This window comes from Suncus etruscus, chromosome 5 (genome assembly GCF_024139225.1).
Source record: "Suncus etruscus isolate mSunEtr1 chromosome 5, mSunEtr1.pri.cur, whole genome shotgun sequence".
NCBI lineage: Eukaryota > Metazoa > Chordata > Mammalia > Eulipotyphla > Soricidae > Suncus > Suncus etruscus.
Window position 1 is genome coordinate 25,198,049 of NC_064852.1, and position 18,936 is coordinate 25,216,984.

The 18,936-nt window shown below is 37.2% G+C and overlaps 1 protein-coding gene across 1 annotated transcript in view; it reads right to left on the minus strand.

The window, feature by feature from the left end:
- The window catches only part of ZNF280D (zinc finger protein 280D), a 224,735-nt gene that overhangs the window by 86,361 nt on the left and 119,438 nt on the right, over positions 1–18,936 (minus strand). Inside the window, exon 2 of the mRNA XM_049773627.1 lies at positions 585–630. Within this exon, the coding sequence (XP_049629584.1) occupies positions 585–630 (46 nt within the window). The remainder of the gene's footprint in view (positions 1–584; positions 631–18,936) is intronic.

Genomic DNA, 18,936 nt, shown 5'->3' on the forward strand with positions numbered 1-18,936 from the left:
TTATAACACGGAACAATGACAAAGTCAGTATGTTACAGAGGGTAAAAATTGAAAGACATAAAAAAATAAAAAGAAAAAAAAATGGAAAGACATAAAATATTTATTAAAGAATTGATACTTTGTCTATGCACAGAAGAAATATAATTATGTACACCAAATTGATACTAAGTATTGCAATATATTATTATATATATCATGTATTACTATATATAGCCATTATATATAATCCTTTTTTCTGCCTTACTCGTTTTTTTAATGTTACTTGTTCTTATCTGATCATTGGTTAATTTAACAATAGTGTCTTATCTTGAATAAAATCAGATGCCAACCTCTCCCTTTCTCCTGAGCAATGTTATCAGTACAAAAGCTACATATACCATTAGCTGTGGCAGTAACACTTACTTTTTGGCTGAAAAGAGTTGTCCCCCATCAAGTTGCAGAGTTGACTTTCTTTAAATTGTCACCTAAGTACTGACACATGATTATCAGTCAAATTTTTGAGTCACTACAAATAATGGCAAATATTGAAATAGTAAACTTAGGATTCAAAATTTCTTAAATATAATTTTGCTTTCCAATCTTACCATATGACAACAGAGAAGGCAGCAAGTTGTATCTTAGGTTTCTTCCCTGCAAAACAAAGATACCTAGTTATTAGAATGAATTTCAATCAAACTGAATAACAACAAAATCTTTCTTCCTATATAAAAAGTTCCATTTTGGAGGCCACAGAGCAATAGCACAGTGGGTAGGACATTTGCTTTGCATGTGGCCAAGACAGTTTCGATTTACGGCATCCCATATAGACCCCCAAGCCTATCAGGCATTATTTCTGAGCACAGAACCAGGAGTAACCCCTAAGCACTGCCAGGTATAGCCTAAAAATAAATAAATAAATAAATAAATAAATAAATAAATAAATAAATGTATGTTCCATTTTAAAGTCTGATCTTTGATACATTAATTCATTTTACATAATTGGTTCATTTTGTAAATAAGTCTGTTTAAGTAAAACTGCAATGTCTTAAGCATTCATTATTTAAAGAAAACTAAATTATTAAACGATGATACTTTTAATCTATCTAAAAATGAATCATCACTTAATTTTTTAGTTTATTAAATCTGAATTTTCAAATACTAAGTGACATATTCTTTGACTTCCCTATTCTTCACTCTTTAAATGTAAATGCAATTATATCAAGAAGCTATTTTATTTTTTTAAGAAAATATTTTAGGGCCCGGAGAGATAGCACAGCAGCGTTTGCCTTGCAAGCAGCCGATCCAGGACCTAAGGTGGTTGGTTCGAATCCCAGTGTCCCATATGGTCCCCCGTGCCTGCCAGGAGCTATTTCTGAGCAGACAGCCAGGAGTAACCCCTGAGCACCACCAGATGTGGCCCAACCCCCCCAAAAAATATTTTAAATAAATTTAAAGTTGTATCTTTCCAGGTTTTCTAGTAAACTAACATGAAAAAAATATCAGGTGCCAGAGAGATAGCATGGAGGTAAGGCATTTGCCTTGCATGCAGAAGGACAGTGGTTCGAATTCCAGTATCCCATATAGTCCCCCGAGCCTGCCAGGAGCAATTTCAGAGTGTAGAGCCAGGAGTAACCCCTGAGCACTGCTGGGTGTGACCCAAAAACCAAAAAAATAAAATAAAATAAAATAAAGTTCACCATAGATTCATCCAAAAATAACTACAAGGTTATGCAAGCTTCTAAGCAAACTGTTTGTAACAATTCTAAGCAGAAATAAATATATATGATAAATGAGTCAGAGTCCTTATGAAGTTTACTATCTACAATACTTCAGGCCTGAAAAAAAAAAGTGCTAATTTTAGAATAAGCATGTCAAAAATAATTTTTACTTTCCTGGACACATACTCAGCATACTTATTAAATACAGATTTTTAGGGTCTTGGCACAGTGGCCAGCTTTGTATAATAAACCCTGACACCACACGGCCTCAGGTATCAACCAGAGTAGTCCTAGTGTTCCTCAGCATAGGGAATCCAAACAGTATCATCATAACCTCAGGTTTTCACACTGTACTACTCCTGAGCACTATTTCGGACTACCCCCCTAATCCTACACCTCCCTCCCACTGAAACAAAAAGTTAAAAATTGATATGAGGGGGGTGGAACGATAGCACAGCAGTAAGGTATTTGCCTTGCACAGGACCAACATAAGATGAACAGTGTTACGAATCCCGGCATCCCATATGGTCCGCTGTGCCTGTCAGGGGTGATTTCTGAGCACAGAGCCAGGAGTAACCCAAGTACCGCCGACTGTGACCAAAAAAAAAAAAAAAAAACAGAACCAAAAAATTGATATGAGGGGCCTGCAAAATAGATAGTATAGTGGGTAGAGGTGCTTGCCTTACATGTGGCCAGGCTGAGTTATCTCCAGCACCCAAGCCCTGCCAGGCGTGATCCCAGAGCAGGAGTAAGCCCTGAGCACTGGTGGGTGTGGCTCCCCGCCCCACACACACACCCAAAAACCAGAAAATATAAAGAAAAATTTATATAAGAAATCTAAAATATGTATGGAAGCAAATAATTCATAATTCATGGTCCTTTTTCCCCCTTGGGCTGACAAAAAAGCAAATTTATTGTTTTTTTTTTAATATAATTTTTATTTTGATCATAGTGTCTTACATATTGTTGACAATAACATTTTAGGTACATATTTACATAAAATCAGGGGGGATTCCCATCCCCAAATCGCCCTCCCTACCCCTCCGTTTTTGTCCTACCTCCCATTTCCTCTTCCCTCACCCCCAGGGCGGCTAGAATATGTGGTCCCCTCTGTATCCAACCCACTACTTAGTAGTCTTGCACCTGTTTGATCTTGATGCCTCCCTTATCTCCCCCTCTAACTGTAGGCAGGACTAGCTAGTTCAAGTTGCGTGGTTTTGCCTGAAAAGGAGGAGATAAATAAACTGGGGTAAGAGTCTAATACTCCCAAAATGGGTGGAATCCTTCTAGAGGCTCTCATCATCGTTTTGGGAGATGAAGGAGAGAAAGAAGGTGAAACACTCCACCAGTACCAAAAAAAAGTGTCAATTATCCAGTGAGGACTCCAGCTATATCGATAAGCACCACAAAAAACAGGCGAAAAACAAAGCAAAACAAACAAAAAACAAAACAAAAACAAACAAACCAAAAGCACGCCATGGTCTTGAAATAAGAAACATGGCATAGCACATAACGAAGGAAACGACAAGAATAGAAAAAAATAAGTATAATTGGGGACATCGATTTCAATAATCACACCCAAACAGAGAAATCGACCAAAATAAAAATAATAATAACAATAATAAATGAAGGTAAAAGATATATTGTTTTTAACTTTCCAAATTACTTTAGGAATTAATCCAATCTTGAAATTGTAATTCTGGAATTGGATTAATTTTGAAATTAAACAAAAAATTAACCCATTTGTGAAAAGGAAGATATTTTAACTTTAGGAGTCACTATTAAATTTCTATTCTTCCACAATTACACTGGTATAGCTGGTATATACTGGTATTCCACAGCTATAGTGGTAACTATCACAGAAGAATCTATTAATTTTGTGTTTGTCAAAACTGCCTAGTTTTAGTTCTCAGGCCTAACTATTTATATACCCTTAATTATTTGACACCTAGCTTATATCTAAACTAAGTGTTATATTTCTGAAGACAAACATATAACAACTATTATTCAACAAAAGGAACTATTAATATCAAGAACAATGTTTTGGAAAGTCATTATAGATCATAAGATTAATTTATATTAACTTTTATGTAATCATATACCTCTTAGAAAAACTTTAAACTTAGTGTTCAATTTACAAACACTTCTTGCAAATAAAATTTATTATAAAACAAAAAGATAATCTGTCTATATGTATAAATTATCCACTATTGAGTCAAACATGAGGCTCAACTGGCAGAGCACATGCCCAGCATGCGTAAAGCACTGATCCTGATAGCACCACTTGTCCATCTTTCTCGAATACCCAGCAATGCGTAGCCCCAGAGCACCCTCAGCCAAGAACGGCTCCCATTTTGAAAAATAAATTCACTATGGAGATAACTTCAAGATAACCTAGTTCAAAAGTCTAAAGATCATAGCAGCCACTTACTTACCCTCAACTGATAAGAGTTGATAAACATTATAAAGTTAGAAATCCTCAAATGTAATTAGAACAACAATTTCACTCTAAAGCTGCCTGTGTAACACAGAAGACGGTAGCTATATGTAACTAAGTTTGAATACATCAAAATTAAATTGATCTCCTATTCACATTTCAAATACTAAAAGCCAGTGAGACTGGTGGCCAGGGTGTATTATACAGTGCATCTACAAATAATTCTCTTAGAAAATACTAGTTAGGGACCGGCAAGGTGGCGCTAGAGCAGGGGTCTCAAACTCAATTTACCTGGGGGCTGCAGGAGTCAAAGTAGGGGTGAGCTAGGGCTGCATAAGGGATTTCACAAAAAAAAAAAAAAAAAAAAGTCCTCAAATGTCATTATTAACAGTTTTAATTATTTCTTCTGAACATGAATAGAACATTGAGTGAGATCATGAACAGTTCTTTTGAACATGGCATCTTTTGCCTATTCCTTGCTGCCAGAGACTTGACAGAGCTTCTTCTCACAAATCTGAACCACATTTGGATTTAGAGAGGAAGCAGTTGAGATCCTCAGTATGGCTTGAAGATGATCATCATTAAGTCTAGACCTGTACTTTGACTTCTTGAAGTTCAATGTGGAGAATAACTTTTCACACAAATATGTGCTCCCAAAAAGGAACATGGTGTACCTGAACATTCGGGAAAGCTCAGGGAAGCTGGGGGGCAATTCTCTCAAAAATTGCCCATGCATGTCTACTTTTCCACTAATCTCCCTGAACTTGGCTTTGAGATCAGAGTTGCATTGTAGGTCAATGAGCTCCATTTGAAGCACAGGAGGGGCATCTTGCACATCAAAGGAAAAGGGGTCCACAAAAATTTGAAAAGTGGCTCTGTGCTTTTTGAAGTCTGTAAATCCGTGATCAAATTCCTTCTCTAGCTTAAAAATAGCATCAACATATTTCTCATCACTGAATGGTATGCCTGCATCCACAAGTTCCTTGCATGCTGGGAAATGGCAAAGGTTTGTCTGCGAGAGCTGGGATTTCCATCATACAAGTTTTGTGGAGAATGCTCTCATGTTGTTATAGGCAGCACTGATAAGTGGCCCCAGGCCTTGTAACATCTTGTTTAGTACATTCAGCTTATGTGTGATGTCAACAAGAAAAGCTAAGTCCATGAGCCATTTGTGATCACTCAACTCAGAAACAGCATTCCCATCCTTCTCCATGAAGGCTTTCACTTCTTTCAACTCAAAAAATCTTGTCAGGACATTTCCCCTGCTGAGCCAATGTACCTCAGTAAAATACAGCACATCTCCATATTCTGACTCCATTTCCTCTCAAAAAGTACGGAACCTCCTGTGTTTTAATCCCCTGGATCTGATTTGGTTGATGCATTTCACAACAACAGACATATCACATTGTCACATGGCTGCCATTTATTGCAAAGGGCCTGCTGATGGATAATGCAGTGAAGAGCAATGGCCTTCTCTACACCGTTCTCTTCAAGTTTTTTTTTTTGAACAAGTGCCACCAGTCCATTTTTCCTCCCTGTCATCGATGGCACTCCATCAGTTATTATTCCAACAAACCTCTTCCATGGCAAACCTGCATTCTCAATGGCGTCACACAGATGTCGAAATATCTCATTAGCGGTGGTCTGGCCATGCATTGGAATGATTGTGAGCAGCTCCTCTGTCAATTCAAAATTGCAATCAACACCACGGACATCAATTGTGAGCTGCGCAGTGTCTGTTATATCTGTGCCCTTGTCAAGAGCAACTGAGTATGCATCAAAACATTTGGCTTTCTCACACAGTTGATGATAAATGTCACTTGACATGTCAGAAATGCTCTCTGCCACAGTGTTGGCAGAAAGGCTGATTTTGCTAAACTGACCTATCTTTTCCGGACAGATAATACTTGCAGCCTGTAACATGCATTTTTTTAACAAACTCTCCTTCTGTGCATGGTTTCCCTGCCTTAGCAATCATCTCACTAACCATGTAACTAGCTTCGACTGATGCAACATTCTCTTTGATTGCTTTCTTGAAGAAATCTTGTTGCCTCATTAGACATGCTTTAAGACTGGCAACCTGCTTGGCACTCTCATTTCCTTGATATTTTGCACATTTCTCAACATGTTTAGTTGAATAATGGCATTTCAAGTTGTATTCCTTGTCTTATTTTGTGGGGATGCCCCTGTGCTCAACAAAGAAATACTGCGTCTCCCACTTTTCCTGAAATTGTCTGTGCTCATCAATCTTTCTCTTCACTGCAGGCTTTGATGAAGTCATGATGAAGGTATGACAAAATCTAATTCTGTAATAAACTTCTCTCCCTTATCTCCCGTAGGCTTCCGATAATGCAAGGGACAGCGGGCAGAAGCAGCGGAAATGAAGTCTGTGCTAGGCGCAAAGTATTTGCGATTATTCGCTTACTGAATATTCGCATAAAAAATCGCATTAGTAAGAAAAAAATCGCAAAAAATTGCATTAAACAATTGCATACCCTGAACAGAACTGCTTGGGGTATGCGAATATTTAAAGCGATTTTTTTCTTACTAATGAGATTTTTATTGTGATATTTGGTAAGCGAATAATCGCGAATACTGTGATATTTGGCCAGCCGCAGGCCACAAAATGTTGTACGGAGGGCCGCAAACGGTCCTCGGGACGCAAGTTTGAGACCCCTGCCTTAGGGTCAAAAAACCTAATACAGAAAAACACTCTGTACTCCCATGTTTATCATGGCACTATGTATGATAGCCAGAGTATGAAAACAACCCAAATGCTCCAAGAGCTCAAGAACATGAGTGGCTAAAGAAACTATGGTACAGCTACATAATGGAATACTATACAGCTATTAGAAAAAATAAGTCCTGTATTCTGCTTATATATGGACGGATATAGAGTATAATGCTGAGCAATATGAGTCAGAGGGAGAGACATAGAATTATCTCACTATGTCTGAGATATATGAAAAATAAAAGATAATGTGGCAATAATATCCAGAAACAATAGAGAAGAGAGCTAGAAGGACCAGTCCATGGTAGAAAATTTGCCACAAATAGTACAGATAGATTAGAGAAAGGACCACTAAGCAATGATAGCTGAAATGATCACTGTGGACCATAACTGTGTGTTGGATGAAGTTATAGGGCTGTGGAGTCGGAGTCGAGGAATCAAGAGTCAGAGGAAAGATTGGGTACCTGGAGTCGAAGTCAAAAGTACAAAAACTGAGGAGTCAGAGTTGGAGCATTTATCTACTGCCTCCACAGCCTTGCAGAGTTAAGGTGATATCCACAGTACCCCTCCATTAAAAAAAAAAGTGCAAATCCATGTCTAAAATTAAAAAGAATGGAATAAAAGAGAGAATTTAAAAAATGCCTGACCAGGGGTAAGGGTAGGAGGAAAACAAGACATTGGTGGTGGAAAATATTCATGGGTGTAGGGTAGTATACATTGTAAGACGAAAGTCAGGAGCAATTTTGTAATCATAGTGTTTAAAAGGAAAAATAAAGTTACAAACGAATAGAAAGAGAGAAAAAGAAAATAGTAGTTCAAAGAATCACTGCCATTTTTTTTCTGGTTAATAAACAAACAAAAGTGTTCATAAATTCTCTAGTACCTCAAACACTGGAAAATGCCAAAACCATTATCAAAATATCCTTGTTACCACTTCAGAATTTTGATGTTAAGGCATGAAATCCTTTGAAGGACTGAAGTCAGCTAAGGTGGAATATTAACAGCTTCTGTTAACTCCAAAATAGGCAGAAAGAAGCCAAGAAATAGGACAGTCAAGAAGGCATTGCCTTACAGGCAACAGAAGTTCTATCCCAGAACTATGTATGTTCCCCTAAGCCTAAAGCCAGAAGTAAACCCTAAGCATCACTGAGTGTGACCAAAGGGGGAGAGCAGGTTTTCCAGGAAGGGAAACATTCTTTGAGAAAATAATACAGATAGGAATTTTGTGCTCAAATTTAGTAATTTGTTTCTCTACAGGCAAAACATGAACTTCAAAGAACTGACAAAAAAAAAAAAACTTTCAGAATATAATTTATTCACTTTTGCATAAATTGTAATTCTCAATTCATCATTTTTGTCTTTATAGCCAAAAAATAAACCATCTTAAAGATTTTTCTGAAGTAATAAAATTGTGTCTGAATTTTTAGCTGTTAAAAAATCCACTTTTATTCAACGATAGCTAATCATCTGTTCCGATGTCGTTATCTTAAGACAATAAGATCTAATGTGTTTGATCTAATACTTAGCACACATTATGGGCACAGGTGTGCTACGTACTAGATACAGTCCTATGTACTCTCTGATAAGAAAAAGATCAAATAATTCCAAAACCACAACTGTAGAATTTGCACATAAAGAAGAGCACTGGGCCATAAGAAACAAGAAAGAGCACTAAAACTGAACTTTCAGTCAAGTCACCTTATAATTTGGTTAGGGCTAGTTCCATTGAACAAAACGGTTTTAAATCAGGGACCAGAACAATAATACAGCAGGTAGGGCATTTGCCTTGCATGCAGCCGACCTGAAACCAACCCTGATTCCATCTCCGGCAACCCATATGCCCCCACCCCCCGGTCTTCCAGGAGCAATTTCTGAGCACAAAGCCAGAAGTATCCCCTGAGCATCCAAAAGCATCAAGTGTGGCCCCCCAAAAAAACAAAAAAACTTAAATCACTCTATACCTTACTGTACACTGCAAAAAACAAACAAACAAAAATACTAAATATTTATTACTGGAGGCCGGAGCGATAGCACTGCGGTAGGGCGTTTGCCTTGCATGCAAACAACCCAGGATGGACTCAGGTTCAATACCCGACACCCCATATGATCCCCCGAGCCTGCCAGGATTGATTTCTGAGCATGGAGCCAAGTGTGTCGCTGGGTGTGGCCCCAAAACAAAAATACTTATTGCTATAAATTTTAAAACTTGGTGATGACAACAAACAGGGATGAGTTTAGTTAGAGAAATAACTACGTTTTGAACTATCCTAATAAAGAGAATGTACGAGGGAAATAGAAAGCCTGTCTAGAGTACAGGCAGGGGTTGGGTGGGGAGGAGGAAGATTTAGGACATTGGTGATGGGAATGTTGCACTGATGATGGGTGGTGTTCTTTACATGACTGAAACCCAAACACAATCATGTATGTAATAAAGTTGTTTAAAAAAAAAACTTGGTGATGATTATTAGGTTCAAATTTCAACTTATTCACTTGTTAGCTACATGATCTGAGAGCAGTTAATAAGACCTTCATGTATTACTTTGCTGTGTTTTACTTCTGAAAAGGTTTACTTAAAATAAAACCTAATATACAGTAGGTACATGTCATTCTGTGGCTCATTCAGGTGAGAAAACATTCAATAAATCTTAACCAGTTTTAACTCAATTATATCCTATTTTAAAGAGTTCAATTGAACATAATTTAATTATACTGGAAAGTACAAGGAACCAAATTGCTGAGCATTTAGAAATTTCATAAGGGGGAGATAGAGTGGTTAAGAAGCATGCCTTGCATATGTCCAAACCCCATTTTAATCCCTTAAAACACAAGGTCCTCTACACTGTAGGATATGAGCCTAAAGGTTCCTAGTACACCAAAAGAGTGTGGTCCTAGTAGCCTTGAGCATTACCAGGGTGGCCTGATACCACAGTCCCTGAGCAGCCTCCACAATCTCGTGTGGGTGGCATTGGACAGGAGTCTTCAAACTACAGCCCACACGTGGTCCACCAAGGACTTTTATCCAGCCCCTATTCCCTGGGTGTTTTTGTCTCTGCTGCCTGTTCTGTTGAGTCACTGACTGTGGGCATGTATGGATTGTGCGCTGCAATCTTAAGACTCCCCTTCTCTCTGTCTCTCAATTCCTCCCCTCAGTCTTGGGCAGGGTTCTTCAAACTACAGCCTGCCAAAAATAGGTAAATAGGTCCAATGTTCCCATTGAAATATTAGTTTGTTGATTTAACTTTGTTTTTCATTTTAAGTATTGTTATTTGTTCCCATTTTGTTTTCTTACTTCAAAAGAAGATATGTGCAGTATGCATAGGAATTCGTTCAGTTTTTTTTCTTAACCATAGTCGCCCTCCAACAGTCTGAGGAACAATGAATTGGAGCCCTATTTAAAGTTTGAGGACCCTGGCTTAGGATCACCAGGACTGCCTTCCCCAGCACTGCCTAAAAGCAGCCCTCCCCACAAAAACAGAAATAACTTCTTACATAAGATCTTCATTACTCTTTCCAAGATACCATTTTGGCCTTACAAATATACCTACCTCCAAATCTACCTGCCATATTTTCATTTTTGTAAAAAATATAAGTATGCATAAACTAAAACACATACATAAAATCTTTAACTCTGACAAACCATGTACATAATACATTTATGACTATTGCTTAAGTATGTACTCCTAACATACACTAAAACAAATACCTCATTAAAAAATACCAACATGTGAAAATTAAGATTTGGATCATGTCATACCATTTTAAGAAAGAAAAACACTATTTATCGACATGTATTTATATGCTAAGTAACCTTAAAATAATTTTAGTTATTGGGGAGATAACAAGGAGATTAGAATGCATATAAGTGCCCAACTTAATCTGGCCCAAGCATAAGATCCCCAAGTACAATCAGGTACAGCCCTGGAAAGACCTGAGTCCAGGGTGACCTGAGAGTCTTCACAGGGTCAGCAGCATCACATCCTTAAGCCTTAACTTTGAAACACCAGTCATTGGCCAAGTATCGCCAAGAGTTGGCCTGGGTTTCCTGAGCATTGAGACACCCAACCACCTCAAAATATTCCTTCTAAAATGGTAAGTAGGGGCCAGAGCGATAGAGCAGAGGTAGCACATTTGCCTTGCACATGGCTGACCCAGGACGAACCTTGGTTCAGTCCCCAAGCCAGGAGCGATTTCTGAGCGCATAGCCAGGAATAACTCCTGAGCGTCACAGGGTGTGGCCGAAAAACCAAAAAAAAAAGGTAAATAGTAAAGGTCCAAAACCTTTCTCTGGGTCTTGCCATTTAATCACAAATTTATTGACCTTTCTTAAAGAATATAAAAGTCCCTGTATCTACTTATCTTTTTGACTCTTACATATTTTTCTATTAATCCCTCCAAGAACACAAAATTTAAATATTAAATATTAATATCAAACAAATTTGCATACCAATCTGTTGATCTATCTTTTTTCAATTTAATTTGTATGGCCCAGGCATTTAACAAAAGAAGATAAAGGAAAGGGCTTTTTTTGTTTGCTGATTTATGTTTTGTTTTGGGGCCATACCTGGTGGCATTCAGGGAATATTCCTGGTTGTGGGCTCAAGAATTATGCCTGAAAGGCTCAAGGAGCAGATGCTGGGATAGAATCCAGGTAAGCGAAATTTTCCTATACATGGATGTACACGGAATCTATTATGCTGAGTGAAATAAGTCAGAGAGAGAAAAACACAGAATGGTCTCACTCATCTACGGGTTTTAAGAAAAATGAAAGACATTCTTGCAATAATAATTTTCAGACAAAAAAGAGAAAAGAGCTGGAAGTTCCAGCTCACCTCAGGAAGCTCACCACAAAGAGTGATGAGTTTAGTTAGAGAAATAACTACATTTTGAACTGTCCTAATAATGAGAATGTATGAGGGAAATGAGAGCCTGTTTAGAGTACAGGCGGGGGTCGGGTGGGGAGGAGGGAGACTTGGGACATTGGTGTTGGGAATGTTGCACTGGTGATGGGTGGTGTTCTTTACATGACTGAAACCCAAACACAATCATGTATGTAATCAAGGTGTTTAAATTAAAAAAAAATACATGGATGAGTTAAAAAAATACAGTAAAAAAAAAAAAGAATCCAGGTAAGCAAGGCAAATGCCCTACACGCTGTGCTTCGGCCACGAAAAGGCTTTTTTAATTCACCATGTTAGTTTATCAGAATTTTTCAAAAAAAAATTATTTCAATTTCTTAAAAGTACACTTTTAAGTACTCAAAAGTACGATCAATATTGCATTAAAATAGGGGTTGAAAGGACTCCAGCTCTAAATAAGCTACCTAGTGGGGAATTGATGAAAAATCCTTATGTCATTAAAACAGATACAGGAGTTACACCACTTGCACTGCATGCAGCAAACCCTGGTTAATCCCCAACACCTTATATGGTCCCCATGACTGCCAGGAGTGATCCCTGAGTGCAGAGCCATTACACACACACACACACACACACACACACACACACACACACACATTTTCTCTCTCTCTCTCTCTCTCTCTCTCTCTCTCTCTCTCTCTATCTCTTTTTCTTTCTTTCTCTTTCTCTTTCTCTTTCTCTGGGTTCCTTGGGGTCTCCCACTACTAACCATAGAGGATTGAGACCTAACCTCACTGTTTCTGCCTGTGACTACTACTGACACTACAGTCTGACCAAAGTTAAAGCCTACAGCTTCTAGATCACCTTCTAAAAATTAGGTAGCAGACCCTACAGATCCAGACAGAGATGAGAGAAGAAACTGATGACTGAAAAAAAAAAGAGTTGAGGAAAGTCAGGACTGAGGAAGAGGCTAAAAGAGGGAAGCTACAGACTTCACCTCACCTCAGTCACTAGCAGCCCTTCAGAGTTCTGATCTCACTGTCTCTCCAGGAGACCTCCAATATCTCAACGGGTGAGTGAATGTCAGGATCTAACAGACATAAGAGTATGAAGCCCTCCCATTATATCCTGCAGTCTACAAATCATCTGATATAAGGCCTATACAACAAAACAAGGGAAGACAGCTGTTCAACTCAACACAAAGCAGTTAATATACAATATTAAAACCAGCAACACAAATCTGCCATACATGATGAAGCAAAATATAAAACCAGGCTAAAATTCAAATGTTCAATCTAGATCAGTAGTATCACTCGTAGGGTGTTTGCCTGCATGTGGCCAAACTGGGTTCCATCCCCAGTACCCTTTTTGGTCACAACAATAGTGCGGAGTGATCCCTGAGCTCACAGCCAGGAGTAAGTCCTGATCACTTCTGGGTGTGGCCCCAAAAGTTAAAAATGCAGAGCAATCAACCTGAAGAGATTGAAACAGTTATAACAATTGGGGCTGGATGGATAGCACAGTGGATATAGGGTGTTTACTTTGTACATGCTGACCCAGGTTTAATCTCTGGCATACCATAAGGTCCCCCATTGCTGCACGCAGGGCAGGAGTTACCCCCTGAGTGACACCAGGTGTGGCCCAACACCCCACACCCACACCCACACCCACACACACCAAGTTGTAATAATGTCAAACAACATGCAAAAATAAAAGAAAATAGAACAAAATATGACATACAGAACAGAAATTGTTTAAGCTTCAAAGACAATAAACTTTTTTAACACACAAGATCCCAACTAAGAGCATAATAAAGATTTTAAGTTTACAAAAGAGTGAACTAAGAATAGTACAAAGGGTAAGGCCTTCTTGGATATGACCAACTGGAGTTCAATTGCTGTCAACATATATAGTCTCCCAAACCCTGCCAAATGTGATCTCTGAGTACTCTACTAACAAACAATGACTTTTATTTTGTTTTAAACTTTATTGATTGGTTGGTTGGTTGGTAGGTTTTGGGACCACAACCAGTGGCGCTCAGGGTCTTTCCTGGCTTCTGCACTCAGAAATCGCCCCTGGCAGGGTGGAGGACCATATGAGATACCAGGAAGTGAACCAGGTTCCTCCCAGGTCGCCTTACCACTGTGCTATCTCTCCAGCCCTTTTATTTTTTAAATGGCATTTTAAACATAAATCCCACATTTACATTAGATAGCAACATTTCTAGCAAACAAAGGTATTACAAAAAAGGATATTCATTACATAAGGACTTAATACGATAAGATGTTATACTAATTGACATATATATATATATATATATATATATATATATACACATGCAAAAAAGGAACACCAAATTTATTAAGCAATTACTAACAGAAGGAGTGATATCATCAATAATAATATTGTTAGGGCATTTTAACACCCCAGTTAGAACCATAGATATAACAATTAAACAAGATTAATTTTAAATACAACAGCTTTCCTGATATCACCAAAACTTTATTGAGAGTGTGGACATCCTTTCCCAGCCCCCCAGCCCTGACCTGGCAACTGAAACTATGTCCCACAAAAGCCACAGTATCAGCAAGTGCTTGAAATTCCTGGGTGGAATTCCACAGGGCAACTCCAGTTTTTCTAATACTATCATCTTTGTAGGAACACACCAATTTAAACTTCTATGTGTATCTGAAGTCATCTGATATTCAGAAACAAAAGTAACAGAATAATCAACTAGCAACAAGAACTTACTAAATCTTCTGACAATGATTTAATGACCTCACTGCAAAACACAAAATTTTTAACAAATTTTATTCTATATTCTTTTTTCTTTTTTCCTTTCCTTTCTTTTTTCTTCTTAATAATTTCCCTCTACCTGCCTGGAAACAAATGTATTATGATCAATATGTCAAGTATGTGATACACGGTCTTTAAATAAATTAATTTATATTAAAAAAAAACAAAAGTAAAAGCCTTAAGTGATAAGCTAGAATCCAGATTTAATAGACATGTATAGACATTTAATCCCAAGCAATATAATTTACATTATGTTTCCAACTATACACAGAAATTTTTTAAGGACAGTCCACTGCTGGGACACAAAACAAATATTAATAAAGTTATAAAAAGTGAAGTTCATCAAATGTCTTTTCTGATCATATTTCTGAGCCTACTCTTAACTGAAATTCAATTTTCTTTTTTTTCTCTTTTTCTTTTTTGGTTTTTGGGTCACACCCAGCAGCACTCAGGGGTTACTCCTGGCTCTGCACTCAGAAATCGCTCCTGGCAGGCACAGGGGACTATATGGAATTCCAGGATTCAAATCACTCTCTGTCTGAATTGGCTGCATGCAAGAATAACACCCTACTGCTGTGCTAACCCTACGACCCCTGAAATTTCAATTAAATCACAAAAAGAAAATTGAAAAAAAATCTCAAATATGTAGAGACTAAACAACAACATGCATACCAGAAACCTATGGTCAATCAGAAAATTAAAGAAAAAATTAACACCTGAGTACAAATGGAAACCAAAACACAAGTTATCAGAACCCACAAAAGTAGTACTAAAACCTAAGTTAACAGTGATACAGACCTTTACCAAAAAAATCTGTTTCATTTTACAAATAAAATATGAACGAGAAAAATAAAATCTATTGTAGCCAAAGGAAAAAACAGTAATATCTATAATGGAAATAAGTGAAGCCAAAAAAGCAATTACAAGAACAATGAAATTATGCTAGTTTTCAAAAATATCTAACTGATAAATCTTTAGTCAAAAGGGAAGTCCATAAGAAACATCAGAAATGAAAGTAATTAAAACAGATACCATATCAATACAAACTATGAGTCTATTGTGAACAACATATATTATATAACTAAAAAGAAACCAAAAAAATCTAACTGCCATCACAGCTACAGAAATTGAAACAGCAACTCAAATAACAGTTGTGAACCCATAACATTATCAACAAATTTTACTCAATCTTTTAAGAACTAAAAATACCCCCATAAAACTCTTTCAAAATATTTAAGAATGATTATTTCTAAATGTATTTTATAAGGCCAAAAAGATCTCTCTCTTCCCTCTCTTCCTATATACTCCCTCCCCTCTTCCAGGGGCCAGAAAGATCAGAAAAATAGCAAAAACTCTGTTTTGCAAGACACTGAACACAGCAAGGTTTGACCCCAAAACAAACAAACTACAAACCAGAATCTCTAATAACCAGACAAAATATTTCAACAATACTTGCAAATTAAATTCAACAATGCGTCAAGAATGCAACATAAAGACCAAGCTGGAAACCTGCCAAATGGCACAGCTCCTTCACCAAGTTCCAAAAAAATAATAGCCACTGATATTTCCTAGGTAGTCAGATCCTGGCTGACTGATACCTCTGTGGTATTCTCAGAATGGATGGAGACAAATTTCCCTTTCTGATGAACCACAACAGCTCAGTGTCACAGCCTACATAATCCAGTAGAAATAGCCAAACTCCACAACTTAATCTTATCAACTACCAAGCCACTAAATAAGTTTCAAATCTATAAACAATGAACCATGTGGCCAGACATCTGTAAAATATATATTTTGGGGGTCACACCTGGCAGCACTCAGGAGTTACTTCTGGTTCTACACTCAGAAATTGCTCCTGGCAGGCTCAGGGGACCATATGGGATGCTAGGATTCGAACCAACACCCTTCTGCATGCAAGGCAAACGCCCTACCTCCATGCTATCTCTCCAGCCCATCTCAAAAATATTTTTTAATCTTTATTTAAGCACCAGGGTTACAAAGATGTTTGTAGCTGTGTTTCAGTCATAAAAAGTGCACCCCCTTGGGCCAGAGCAGTGGCTCTAAGCGGTAAAGCGTCTGCCTAGAACAGACCGCGATTAGATCCCCCAAAAATCCAATATGGTCTCCAAGCCAGGAGCTGAGTGCATAGCCAGGAGTAACCCCTAAACATCACCAGGTATTGCCAAAAAACAGAACAAACAAAAAAAAGTGCACCCTCCTTCACCAGTGCAACCTTCCCACCACCAATGTTCCCCATCTCTTCCACCCCCATCACAATTTAAAATTTTATTAGCCCAGCAGTATCACAGGAAATCTGACAGGAGTGTTACATAGTAATCTCCCAAACTTCTGTGTGCCTAAACATTACCACAGAAGAGTCAACTAGGACCAACTATAGCCCAGTAAATCCTTAAACACTAACTTTAGTAACACCATGAAGAGATAGAACAATCATTTTAAACTGACCTGTGTTGATCTAAGTTTCGATAATTCCATTTGTCTTGTGATATAACAAACAATATGAAGTAAATGTGTGCCTTGGTGGGTGGAAAGTTGGGGACAGTGGTGAAAGGTCACACTGGTGGCAGACTGGTGTTTGAACATTTAATTCCTGAATCTACTTTATTATGAATTACTTAGTAAATCATAGTGCTATAATAAAATGTTTTTAAAGACCAAGTAGGGTTTAGTTCAGGTATGCAAAGATGATACAACATAATCAAATCACACATTATGTTAATAAAGGCCATATTTATATATCAAATCATATATCAATATATGCTAAGTATTTTAAGTTCTAGCACTCATTTATTTTTTAATATTTTCAACAAAATGGGCATAGAAAACTATAAAACTACAAGTAATATACTTATTGGTAAAAAAAATAAAAGTGTTCACTACAATCAAAAACAAAGCATAACTGTTTGGTCTTATAGACAGTAAGCCACTTTTACTTAATTCGGAATTAGTTGTCTTTGCTACAGTAATTAGACAAGAAATAAAATTCCAGATAGGAAAAGAAGTGAAATTATCATTACTAGCAGGTGTATAACAAATAGAGCAATCCCTAAAGACACCATTAAAACACCAATAGGCCTTACACTATCAATACCTGCCTTGCAAGCATATGATCAGGGAGTTTAAATTCAGAGTTACCACATGTGCCAGATTCAATCCTAGGAGCATTGCTGTTTGATTCTGGTAGCTACAATGTTCATGATCCCAAGCAGCACAAACTATTTGTACAAAACACAAAAGAGAGCAAACCCCACAAAATACCAAAATGAAGAAATTATGCAAGTCCATGTGCAGGTCATGTGGCCCCTGATCAGCACCACAGCTATCCCCAGAAAAAACTACCACCACAACCTGTGTGTCTCAACTACAAAGTGGATGCTAGAGAACACGGGCAAGCCTTGCAACTAAAGGAGTACAAAACAATCAAGTTTGAACCTACAAATAAAGAGATTGTGGTTTAACTCTATTTTGTCCTAATCATTCCCTAAATGAAATAGTTATATGGCTTACTTTTTCAACCAGAAGAAACAGAAAACCCGACTCAAAATGGCACTGTGTAAAGAGGGCTTTATGGTTCACTTACAGAACTACTATAAACATAATTCATAAAATTATCTTTTATTTCTTGAATTTTCATTTACTGTGTTGATTCTCAGAAAGTCTCCCACTAGGAATAACTATATTATTATTATATATTATTATATATTATTATATATTATATATATATATTATATATATTATTATATATTATTATTATATATTATATATAATATATATTATTATATATTATTATTATATATTATTATATATTATATATTATATATATAATATTATTATATTACTATATTATTATTATTCCTAGTCTCCCACTAGGAATAACTATATTAATCTATTAAGATTTTTCAAGATTTAAGTCTAGGGGCCAGAACAATATTACAACAGATAGGTTTTTTTGCCTTGCACACGTCAACTTGGATTTGATCCCAAACACCAAGTTCTACCAGGAGTGACCCCTGAGCACAGAGCCAGAAGTAAGCCCTATGCACTACCTAGTGTGACTGCCCCTCCCCACCCACTTTCTATCACCATCAAAACACACACACAAAACCAGGACAATAAAGGCACAACTGATGACTGCCATGGTTAAAATCACAATCCCTAAGTCAATCACCATGTGAAAAGGTTAGTCCTAGATTGCATGTGTCCTCTGATAAGAATTAAGATATACAAGGGGAAGACTGAAGAACATGATTCATAGGAAAAGGATACCAAGATAAATGTTACTAAGATAAGAGTGAAAATGTTGAACAGCAAAAAACAACAGATGTCCACTACCAGGAATCTAGAAAAAATGTTTTGTCTAGTTAGATCAAAAGAACTAAAGATATTTAACATAAAAAA